This window comes from Channa argus, chromosome 20 (assembly GCF_033026475.1).
Source record: "Channa argus isolate prfri chromosome 20, Channa argus male v1.0, whole genome shotgun sequence".
NCBI classification, from domain to species: Eukaryota; Metazoa; Chordata; class Actinopteri; order Anabantiformes; family Channidae; genus Channa; species Channa argus.
In genome coordinates this window covers 9595020-9607629 of record NC_090216.1, presented here as the reverse complement: position 1 = coordinate 9607629, position 12610 = coordinate 9595020, and the positions used below count along the sequence as shown (strand labels likewise).

Sequence of the window (12610 nt, the reverse complement as noted above, 5' to 3'; positions counted from 1 at the left end):
GTCATTTACCATGTCCGAGAGTTAACATCATAGCGGTAGAGATCATCAACAAGGCCATATTTTTTGGCAGGCAATGCTTTGTAGCCTCCATGAACATACACACTGCCACTGGCACTATCATACGTGCTGCTGTGGCCGTAACCTCCCTGCGGAACAGCACCTTTGGTTTCGGGCAAGAGCCACACATTGGTTTCTGGCAAGAAAATAAACATTTATTTTACAATGTATATAAAAGAAAGTAACACTTCTTCCGTCAGCAGTTCAACTCATCTATGACTATGCAGCCCAATACACAGCAAGCTGCGATGCACTGTGTTTTTGGACGCTTGTTGATCGTGGCTAACACTAACACAAACTGTTGGGAAAAAAAAAGACAATAAGCTGTAGTAGACACCAATGACATGCTGTGGAAGAGAAAGACATGAAGAACAGATGAAGGTGTGACTAGTATAGAAGCTGACTACAAAAGCTCACTCAGGTTGTACTCCTGTATGTTGCAGATGTAGCTGTAGATGGGGGAGTAGCCAAAGATGACCAGCATGATGACTTCTCCACTCTCTAGCAAGACACAGTGAGCCGAGTGTCCCTCCACAGCGTAGATTTGAGCCTGGGCGGGTGAGCCAACCACGGGGTTTCTCCACTGCCATGTCCGACTGGGTATGTTAAACACCCACAGCTCATCTGTCACATTCCCCCAACCGGCCTCTAGTTTCCCACCAAACATGTAGATATCATCCTGAGAAGAAAAAGAAGAGATCAGTTGTGCTTTGTTTTGGTAAACAAATGAGTAAGCCAAGTGTGCAGAGAGGCTGATGCATGCTGTAATAATAAGTGAAAAAATACAATCAACGTTTTACATCAGTGAAAAGTTATATAGAGCGCATTTCAAATAAGCTTCTACTTAGAGTTGACTTGATAGAGCTTATAAAATCTGCTTATCTTTAAGGTTTCTGTCATACTTTGAATATTTTTTCCCAATAATTATGCAATTAATGCAAATGCCATTAAAAAACTGCCCCTCACATCTGTGTTGAAAATATATTATAACATTTAGATATTCGGACGTGAAATGTGTTAATACTAAGAATAAACAACTTTCCTTTGGAAGCGGCAGGTGTAATTTCCTTTTGTGTGAGCAAATATTTATTGCTTTTCATCACATGTAATTCTCCCTCCCTCCTACTCATCTTGTGGTTTACTAAATTCCTTCTCTAATAGAAGGGTTTGAAGCACATCTGCGGGTGTGTTTACCTGGTAGGCAGCGAGTGAGTGGCCGTATCTTGGCACAGGGCCGCTGTTGATGGGAACTGTATTCCAGATGCCGCTCTCCAGGTTGTAGCTGCAGAGCAAAGTGACAGAGCAATACACTTGTATAATGTGTATAAAATGTGTGCAGAACATATATATTTCCTTCATATTTCCTGCACACAAGAAACATGAAGAACACACAAGAAAGATTGCTCCTTGGTAAATTTACACTAATAATTTTTATCTTACAGTCAAATAAGAATTTATTTAATTAAGAGACAGCAGTTTCCCTCAGGCCAAGGCAACACTTTTTGACACTAAACCTGCCTCGGGTAGAGGTTTTGCATTCGCAATAAAACAGGCCATCTAGTTGTGTTCTAAAACACTAATTACACAAAATGCTTCTGGAGTCCAGAATCAATTTTACCACCTGGTGATGAGCAAACATCAAGCAGATGGAGGCTGTTTGCCCAAACAATGAAAAAGAGAATAACTCAAGACAAATGTCAGTTCCGCATTTTAACTCCACACTCATCCAACTACACTAAACACTCACTTCTCATGACCTGTTCATTTCTATAACAAACCTTTGAGACCTTTCCTCCCACACTTGCTAGTTCTAAAAAAGAGAAACATGCAGCGCTAATATTAGGTTTTATTTTTCTTAAGTGCCTTGTGCAAATTACAGTATTTGGAGGAGTCACCACTTCGCTTAATAGTCGTTGCTTATGTGTTTGAACAATCAAAGGAAGGGCAGAGTCAGAACTTAACCGGAGGCTGTTGCTTTTACTGAAGTAAAAGGAACTGCAAGATTTGTCGAACTAACAAATAAATAAATAAAGTATAGTTAAAGAATTTTGCTAGTCGAGAGACAAATACATTGGTATCTACTATGCTATGACTTACTTGAGAATCATCTGGAACGAGCTATAGTTGAAGGTATATCCACCCACCACCCACATGACCTTATCCTGCACCACAGTCTTATGGGACGCTCTGGCAAGTGATGTACCAAAAGGTTTGACACTGGGCAGGACCCAGAAGGACTCAGTTGAGGGTACAGTCAAAGAGCAGTCTGGGCCTAAAAGACAGGATGAAGAGAAGTTACAGCTGACAAGTTTACCTATTTAAAGAGTATTACTAATCTCTTTTAGTATTTTCAACAGTATCTGACACATATTTTCATACCTACTCACAGCCAGGGAGCTATGAATGTGTTGAAACTGTGTGAATAAAAGCTGCGCTGAAAAAGCACATGCCTTTGCCAACGATTCTGTCAAGTTTCATCATGTGAAAGCATTCAGTTCCCTCCTGCTAGATGCACATGATAATGCACTTTCACTCTGCTTTTAGACATGTTACCAATCAGCATTATGACACAACACATTCTTCCTTACATCTTACTACATAACACAGCACACATGGGTGGGGAGATTACATTTATACTACCTGAAATTGTGCAAGTGTGTTACTTTCATCACTCAATGTTTTGAACGTGAGAAGACAGTGCTGAGGGGGCTAAGGGACACTATAATCTTGTAATTAGTTATCCAAGCATCAGAGGTGCTGGAACTGTACTTTTTAAAAGGGTTTTTCAAGCTTTGATTTGAATTTCTACAAAACCAGAAAAAATAAATAAAACCATGTAATGGCACAGCTAGGAAACATGATGTATAAATAAGATATTTTGTATAGAAAAGAAGCATTATTTTTGTCATTTAGCACATATACATTTTACACTTTCTCTTTATTTCATCCATCCATTGACTTGGAGCTTGATTATTACAAGCAACACACACAGCTGGTTGGTATTTAGCTAAAGATATTTATTTTGCTTATATTTAAGCAAAAGTTTTTTTTATTCTCCTCATTTCTTAAATATTCTGTTATTTAAAACATGTTATCCAAAGCAGTTGAAAACGAAACCACAACACAGTTTTTGACAAATAAATCAACTTAGATTGCTCACAGAAAATGTTCACACTCATGATCCAGATGCACATGCTCCTAGGGGATACTAAGTGAAAGCGGCCTGCAACATTTATTCTTAATTATGTTGCCCAATGTGTGATACAGGGAAAATGTGACTAGATTGGGCTGACAGGGATAATTTCATCCAGCAGAGTCAGAGTCACACAGTGGTTTTCCTGCAAATGTAACCTAATACAGAAATCAAATTGCGGTTACGCCCTCCAATTCACGAAAGAAGCTCCACCAGTAAAAATAAACTCCGGGGGATCGGAGGATGCAAGATATGAAAAAAAAAGGTTGCCAGACAAAAGGTAAACTTGTAACTCACAAGCTTTATTTGTAATCCAAACTCCATAACAAAGAAACCACCCGAAAAGAAAAGAAACAAAAAGGGGCTGGAGACCCCGGCCAAAAACAACGAAAAGGGAATATCCGGGGCCAACCACACAGTGGGTCGTCGCTCCCGGCATCTCCCCATAAACTACCTAATACATGAGAACTAAATCTAAACATAGAACTGAGAAATAACTGAGCTACCAGTGATCTCCAGGCCAAACTAACATAACAAGCATAAACATGCACAGACTAAAAAAGATCACCAGCTTGGGGAGAAAACTCCTTACCAAAAACGCAGATGCCCTCGTGTTTGCATGTGTTTCCTTCTCCTCCTTCTGCACCTACCTACTTCCCTTTTATCTCCCTCACCCTCCCTCCACCTGAGCACCAACTATACTCAGCAGTGCAACAGGTCAAGGGAGCAAAGTAATCTAGGGGAGGGGAAAAAGGAAATAGAGCAGGACACACACACACTATAAAGCATATGACTGAAGCTTTTGTTACTTACACTTTGCCTATAAGCATACACCTTTCACTTGATAAGTGAGGAGCAGTACTACTGCCTTTACCCTGGGCAAGTAAATTCACCTTTGTATGTATACAGTTGGTATGCTTGGCCTAGTCCTACTTATATGTCTCCTTGAGACATTCTTAGCTATCTCTTACCTTGCCAGCTGTCATTGCAGACGCACAGCTTTTCCCCGGTGAGGTCGCAGTAGCCGTGGTCAGGGCTGCCACAGTTGTTCCTACAATAGGGGATGTCACAGGCCTCGCCTTTCCAGTACTTGTCACATTCACAGTACACTCTGCTGGCGGCAGAGTTCCCAGGCGTGCATTTGCCATGGTTGGAGCAGTTATTGGGACAAGAGTTGATTCTGGACAGAAGGACGTTTTCATTCAGCCAACACTGTATGCACTATTTAGGCCACACAGACACCTTTTCTTGGGGACTAAGAATAGATATGCATCATCTAGCTCTGAGTTAAGATGAGTGCGATAGAGAAATTGGTAGTGCATAAATGACAGGATACTGGTCACTAACAGTAATGTTGATACAGGTTTTTAAAAGCAGAAAAGCACAGGTACATTTAGCTGAAATGTTTGACGAAAAATATATAGATCACTATGCATCAACAGCTAGGAGAAAAAAATAGACCTAGAAACTAGTCCACTCAAGTGGTAAATCAGACATCAGCGAAAAAGCTGAAAATGCTTGTAAAATAAAAATATAAACATAGTAGATTTTTTTTTTTATGTCTAGCCCACTGAATACTTACGAGTAAAATATTTCAAATCCTGTCAGGTTATAGGCAGCATCACTGAAAAAGTGTAGCAGCGCAAAGCCTGAAGTGGTCTCAACCTCAGGAACTGTCTCATTTCCTCGTATCTCTGGCACAATGAGACCACTGTTGACAAAAGCATAGAACAATTTTGCCTCACATTCTAACATTAAATCAGAATCAGGATATTGAGAAATAACCCTTCAGCTAAATCCTGCAGACCACAGACACGGCAGTAAATTAAACCTAATGAACCTAATGTAGTGCACTATAAAGCCTGTTTTACATATAAACTCCGGACGTTGTCGTTACGTTTCACATGAACCATTCAGCAGGAGATCACTCGAGTGACAAGCATCCTGATGTGTGAACCTCTGCTCTATTTCAGAGCACAGTCAGCGTGCACAGCAGGCACAACTTGATAGAAAACTTTAACTTTAGTTTACAGCATATCGGAGCAATGCACCTACACCGGCGGTCGAGTGATAGAAACATCATCAACATACCTGTTCATTCTCTATATATCCTGACAATTTGGGACAGAGAGAAACATGCTGCACACAAGAGCTCACATACATAATACAGACATTGTATCAAAGAATAACGTGTGAAAAGGGTCTTAAAACATAATGTGTGAAAGGGGCTTAAGACATCAATATAAGACATGATGTGCTGAATTTCTTACCTGAAAACAGCAACCAAAGGAGCATATATTGAGTCTCCATCATAAACATACATATGGTCCCAACTACATTCTGTGGCAAAATGGTTAAATCTTAACCGGAGAACTGCATTTGGACTACAGGAGGAAGAAAAACACAGAAAAAAAAAACAGTTTGGGTTTAATGAATACAATTGAAAAAAGAAAAAAAAATATTCGTACTCATTAGATCAGCAGCATGCTGAAAAGACGCCTAGTTTTTAATTTTAATTTTCATCAATAGCATACTGACTGTAATTGCACTTGTGGTGTCCCCACCCCCGTCCCCATCAGTTTTCATCAGCTTTCATCAGTTTACACTGCATAATGACATTTTGCTTTGTGTAATGCTTTCGTAGGACATACTAAAATATAAAACACTTACTAGCCCTCAATGAGCCAGGTGCACTTTGTTTTGTATTTGTAGTTAATTGGACCATCAGTGAGGTATCCTGAGGGTTCTGTCAACCTGAAAGACAACATGATTCATTATGGTTGGTACAGCAAATAAGTCAAAGCAACTTAAACACATTTTAAAGAAAAGAATATCAAGCACATAAATGCACTGGTTTGTATGTGTGTGTGTTCGTGAGATTAGTTATTAATGGAGATACTTTCATGCCAAGTTATTTACCACTGCTTACTGTGGTACTGTACTATACCATGAAGGAACATTTAAACTAGCTGTGAGAAAAAAAAGTGTCCCCATTTCTAGAAATAAATTCTGATTTAAAAACGAACTGTCATTAAAGAGAAAAAAAAACTCAAACCCTGTTTTATGGATTTGAAAAGCTTTCCTGACTGTTACATTTCTGAAACAGCCCTACAGGGGTATGCTATATAGCTTCATCTAGCCATAAAAAAAAAAAAATCAGTCACAAATCCAGTAGGAAACTTTGACTCAGGAGATAGCAAGGGTCATCTACCAACAGCAGAGCCAGCGGTTTGATTCCCAGTTCCTCCAGTCCATGTGTCACTGTCCTTTGTCAAGCGAGTGAACCCCAAGTGAGCCACTTTAGATAAAGGTATCTGCCAAATGACTAATCAGAATAGTAATAGCAGCACTGAGGTGTCATTTATTCAATGAGCAGACCTCTTATCCCATAGGAGTGTGAGCTTAAATATCCAATTATATTCACACACATTGCATTCACTTCCCAAGATTCAAGAAAAGAAGACAAAATGCTGGCAGTCATTTGAAGGTCAGTCACTGCCAACCAAAAGATTCAATAAGCTGTCTCCTGCAAAGATCCCTCTACCTCTTTTCTGCCCGCATCTCCAGTCTGACAGGAGAAACAATTTTAAGAAGTGTTCTTCACACAAAAGGACACCATGTGACAAAGATAAATGTTTAAATGGACATCCATCACTGTCCCATATCACACTAAATTAAACCGTATGTACATATCCCACCCACCGAACTGTGCAATGACATTCATAACAAACTGAAAATGATGAGGAAACATTTTTTCAAGGCAGCGATGCATTTGGTTTGCAACAGATTGTACTTTGATAAAACTCATTAGGATGTCAAAGTTCAGACAAATACTTCATCAATTTGCAAAATAAGCATCTGTAAGTTTAAACATTTACCCAAACATTATTCTGTTCGTTTATTCACATTGCAGTGAGAAACATACTTGGAACTACAGATATTATTCTATTTTTGCTAAGTCTAGCTATAGTTTCTACAGTTAGATTTGTGCTTTGCTAACTGATCATGATGAAGACATAAACATCCAGCAACATGAAAACATCAGTAAGTTAAGGTTGTGCACACATCTGAAGTTATGTTTTTTTCTCTTGTGACTCTAAACATATCCTAAATTAGTTTGCTCCTAACATCCACACCACTCCGAAGTTCTGGTTTTGCTGTATTCAAAAATCACACTCTGTAAAACCTCATACGCCAAAAATAATCTGTGACTTACACCTGTTATGAAGGAGTCCACAACTTGTTTGTGTTGGTGAGCAGAAATGTGCAATTGATCATATATTAACCATGGTGCATGTCTCTGCTGGTGCTAGGAGTCAAAAGTCTGGCATTTCAGCAGATTCTAGATGATGGGAGGTTATTTTCTGACAACATGTCTGATGACAACCCAAACAAAAACACATCACTAACAAAGGTAATTACTGTGGTCCAGGCACTGAGATCAGGTGCACTGAAAGACCACTAGATCCATTTGTTTATACTATTATTATTATTATTATTATTATTATTATTATTATTATTATTGTGTAGACGTTTAATTGTTTCTTCCTATGTCACTTAGCCTTGTTTCTCTGGTTTTTCCGATTGATAAGTTGCTCTCAGCTCCCTTGCTGCATCTGCTAGGATGTTGTCTATGTCCATAGACCTGGTCTAACCAATGAGCACATTCTTCCAGTTTAGGAACTATAGGCATTTACTGTGTCACCGGGAATGTTTCCCCAAAGCTCTTATAGGCTCCCCTCTCTTGAAAAAGCCAAATTAATTTATTTGTTTGTGAATTTTTTTGGAATCTGTTAAAATGTATTGGACAGTAAATCAATATCAAAGTGTGAGGCAGAGCGCTTGTAGGTTTCTAAAACATGGTCACTTAGGCAGATTGGACTCATTTGGTGTTTTATTTCACTTGCACATAGTGTAAATCAAATATATGTATGGGAGAAAAATAAAAATTTTAGATGATAAACATCAAACATGTGGTTAATACTTGCCATATCTCCAGGGAATACTGATAAAAAACAAACAACTGATGGACAGAGGGAGGCTAGTGGCAATGGGAGAACTTTCACAAAGAGATTAGCTGAACAGTCAGTAGACTGACCAAGATTCATCAGGCACCTAAATGAGCTAATAAAAATCAAAAATGTCAAAAATTACTTTGAACCAGCTCCTAACTATGAACATCTGTAGTTTTTCTTTGCCATTTGCAATATTTATTTTGGACTGTTAATAATAAATAACAAACACAAAAATGTATTAATTAAGCAGTTATATCATAAATCGTCAAATAAATTATAGTTGCAGCATTAAAATGTAACAAATGCAACTCAACTTGTTCAACTTGCAAAGCTCTGCCTCATGCTGCTTTGAACTCAATCATTTTCAGGCAGAATGTAGTCACATATGTCAAACCAGCTGGAAGTATTTTTGGGGTTCAGAGCTTGGAGGTGCTAATGCGTCGGAAATATTATTTCGTTTTGCAATCAACAGTCACTCTGTCTATACATCGAATTGTTTATAGGGGTTTTCTAGTTTACGTGCTGACCCGGTTGTTTGATGGCAAAAAGCTGGGTCAAAAAGTGATCCTGAACATCTCCTGGGTGGCTGATAACTAAAAGCATGATAATAGCGAGAGGAGAAAATCCTACAAAACAACTTGATGTTGGCCAAGGATTAAATAGTAGGTTAAGTCCACTTACTTGAACCTCCCTTGGCAGTGCTGGCACTGGTCTCCAACCCACCCTCGGTCACACACACAGGACCCGTTGATGCATTTCCCAGAGAGACAATTCTTGTCACACGGTTTCGCCGGGGAGGCGTAGGTGATCAGCACAAAGTAAAACAAAACACAAACCACCAAGTATCTGTTGATACCGCGCACATTGCTGTGAGCGGCTCCCTTGGGTCCAAAAATGTAGAGTTTAGTTTTACACAGTTTCCCTCCAGGATCCATTTTTTTTCTCCAAGTCGACTAAGCTAAGGAAAAGACCGGGGCCTTTTAGGTCTACTTCGAGAAGAAGAGTCGGTTCCTCAGTCTGTTGAAGTTATAACAAAATAGTCCTGCATATTCGTTTAGTGTTATGCATAACGTTACTCACGCGAAGGCTTAACGCGAGCTAAGCCCGCTTACAACACTTGGGAGAAAGAAAAAAAAGGCTAATATAGCTAAATATTTTTCAAAGCTGCTCGGGTTAACCGAATGCATAGATTTGGAGTGGGAGGAATTCCCTTCACCCTCCTACCTCTAATTGGAAAAATCTAGCAAAAAAGCCTACCATTGATTAAAGCTGATAAAGCGACGGTCGCTTGAACAACGACACCGGCTAACGCACAGTTTGTTAGCTTATCGAGCATATTTGCAGTTTGGCCTTTGCTAAGTAACGTTAATGTTAATGTAACGGTACAGCTTTGAATCAACACCATTCTCTCCCAAACGCAGTTTCAGCAGCCATTTTTTTAACGCGTAAACAATCCTTTAGGCTGAAGCAAAGATGGATATTTCGTTTCCACACACCGCCGCAGTTTAGCCAGATCCTGTCCACGGAGGAACAAAAAGGGGTTGTAGTGTTTTGAGCCTGGATCCAGTGCGAAGGCTGCCCGTCAGCATGGATGTGGTGCGGTGTGGGACCTGGCTATTCTCGCCGACTGGGGAGCATTCAGCGAACACTTTGAGCTCTTGTGGACCTTGTCACTTCCCACGGTAATTTAGTCCCCTCAAAAGGTGGAAGTCGCAGGTGGCGAGCTGTGCCGGTGTCTCACTGTTGTTGGTCTCAGAACATGACATCAACTAGCAGCAATGGGTTCGCTAGCGCAGCGTCGCTCAGTTACTCAGGTTAGCTCGAACTAAAACTAAACACAGCCCGCGCCTGCGCACTGGACACTGGCTCTGCATAAAGGTACAGCGTCAAAAAGCCAGTGAGCTGTCCTATGCGGCATTTAAAAACTGCACGTGTCGTAATAAGCTTTTAAGGTCAAGGATGCCCGGATTGTGGCGACACACTCACTGGACAGTTGTTTATTACATGTACCTCTTTTGCGGTAAGTGTCCCAATTTAACAGGATGAGTCACCCTTAAAGTTTCATTTTAAAAGACTAGTTTTCAATGCCATAATACCCACAACAGTATACATTCAAACAGAGGTACAGGTAATCACAACGCCCAATATTCTGGATGGATGTCAATTTTCTGCAGAAAATGTACAATCAAACGACTACAGCATTAAAGAAACGATTTAGAGTAATACTTTTTACAGCGCAATAAGTACTCAAGTAGCCTTTATGCTTGCTTAAATATTTGAGGGCCATATAAAAAACTGATATTACATATGGGTATTGTTATGTCAATGGATGTGATATGTGATTTAAAATCAATATTTACATCCATGTTACCTCCTACTCTTGATCCTTAGCACATAATTGAAGAACCAAGGAGGTCACAGCTGTGAGCAAAATAGTCAGTGATGCTCTTTTCTGGGACGCTTGTGTTTTGAAGTGGACATTCTCACAGCTACACAATATCCGGCCCCCCAAACCAATGCCAAGAGGCTGAACATAATGCTGGGCCAACAATTATCTTCTCCTAACGTCCTGGCACATGCCATGACATTTCAATAGCTCACTCTAATGGTTAAAAGATCAATTATTTGAAAAGTTAGAGGAGTGTCAAGTACGTGTTTAATAAAGTCTTATTTGATTTTATGATTCACTTACTCTGCCTTGATTGATGCCAGGCTTAACACATTGATGCGTCTTGAGCTTCTACATCTACACCTGCAGGTGGCGATGTTGTACAGTGAGAATGCACAACTAGAGGACAGCGACTCAACCTTAAACTTTACCCCCCAAAACTTAATTAAATAGCTTTGTGGTTCAGGACAGGAGAAAAAGTGCCTGAGCTCCAGGAAAATTGAGCTGCAGAAAAACATACCAATAGCTTAAACAGACACAGGGAAAGATACAATGATGAGTAAATGGAATTAGGTTTGTGACAAATCTTATTTCAATGTACAGAGTCTAGCGTATAAAATCATTGTGCTGGTTCAATCATTTTAACAAGAATGACATTCATCAGGACAAAATCTTTAAAACAAGTAATATACAGTATGTACATCTACTTACCTCCCTTGAGTTGTCACAATATCCACAAAGGTTGTTTCTTGCATTAGAAAACATTAACTTTGTTATGTCTGCATTCAGTCGAATGACCTGAGTCTGCATTTAAACATGAAATGCAGAGTGTAGATATACATGACTGGATCCACCATAACATTAATACCACCTGGTGGTTTTAGGGGTTTGATGGACAGAGCTCAGTTTGACCTGTTTGAGTCTACGCAGCCCTATAGGTGCCAAAGAATAAAAGTAAACTTTAGAAATAATATTTCCTTTAAAGACACAGTTTGCAGATTAATTTACATACATCTCTGTTTTGGATCGTTGTCTTGCAGCATGAGGAGGGCATGAGGCAATTCTCTGCAAATTTACTGAGAAATGTTTTTTGTACAATTCTGAACTCATTTACATTACATTTACATTTAGTCATTTAGCAGACGCTTTTATCCAAAGCGACTTACAAGTGAGGTACAAGGCAGCAAATATCTAAGTCAAGGAGAAAACATCAAAGCAAAGTCCTATCAGAAAAGTGTTCACAGTTCACGAGATACAAGTGCAAGAGAGCAGAAAGGTTTTTTTTTTATATTAAAGATTTAAGTGCATAGGAAGATGCGGAAGAGTTCAGTTTTCAGCAGTTTTTTGAATATTGGGAGAGAATCAGCTGAGCGTGCAGCGTTTGGTAGCTCGTTCCACCATCGTGGAATCATTGCGCTGAACAGTTTTGCTTGGTGTCTTCTATGCGGTGCTGGGACCACCAGACGTCGTTCGTTGGCAGACCGCAGCGGGCGAGAAGGATTGTAGACTTGGATGAGTGAGTTGAGGTAAGCGGGAGCTGTCGAGTTAACAACCCTGTAAGCAAGAGACAGAGCTTTGAACCTGATGCGAGCAGCAAGGAAGCCAGTGTAGAGATCTAAAAAGTGGTGTGACATAGGTCTTTTTTGGCTGATTAAAAATTAGGCGAGCTGCTGCATTTGGGATCATCTGCAAGGGTTTGATTGTGGATATCGGTAACCCCATCAACAAAGCGTTGCAGTAATCAAGACGAGATGTGACCAGCGCCTGTACGATGAGTTGGGTTGTATATTCCGTGATGTAGGGTCTGATCTTCCTGATGTTGTAAAGAGCAAATCTGCAAGCCCTAGAGACTGAGGAGATGTGGTCCTTAAAGCTCAGTTGGTCGTCGATGATGACCCCCAGATTTTTGGCCGAATTAGTGGGTCATTTGACTGATACCATCATGAGTTGAAGTCA

General features: G+C 39.9%; 1 protein-coding gene across 4 annotated transcripts in view; it reads right to left on the bottom strand.

Annotated features, from left to right (window-relative positions):
- The window catches only part of atrnl1b (attractin-like 1b), a 57318-nt gene extending 47190 nt beyond the window's left edge, over positions 1–10128 (bottom strand). For 2 of the 4 annotated variants that reach the window (XM_067487555.1, XM_067487557.1), the window contains exons 1-9: positions 8947–10128; positions 5921–6004; positions 5521–5634; positions 4833–4961; positions 4222–4430; positions 2155–2329; positions 1252–1339; positions 475–736; positions 10–193 (exon numbers count right to left, since the gene is read on the bottom strand). In XM_067487555.1, coding sequence (XP_067343656.1) covers positions 10–193; positions 475–736; positions 1252–1339; positions 2155–2329; positions 4222–4430; positions 4833–4961; positions 5521–5634; positions 5921–6004; positions 8947–9200 — 1499 coding nt within the window. In that variant the 5' untranslated portion in view covers positions 9201–10128. The remainder of the gene's footprint in view (positions 1–9; positions 194–474; positions 737–1251; positions 1340–2154; positions 2330–4221; positions 4431–4832; positions 4962–5520; positions 5635–5920; positions 6005–8946) is intronic. The other 2 variants (XM_067487556.1, XM_067487554.1) reach the window with 2 other exon arrangements.
- Between the last annotated feature and the right edge of the window lie 2482 nt (positions 10129–12610).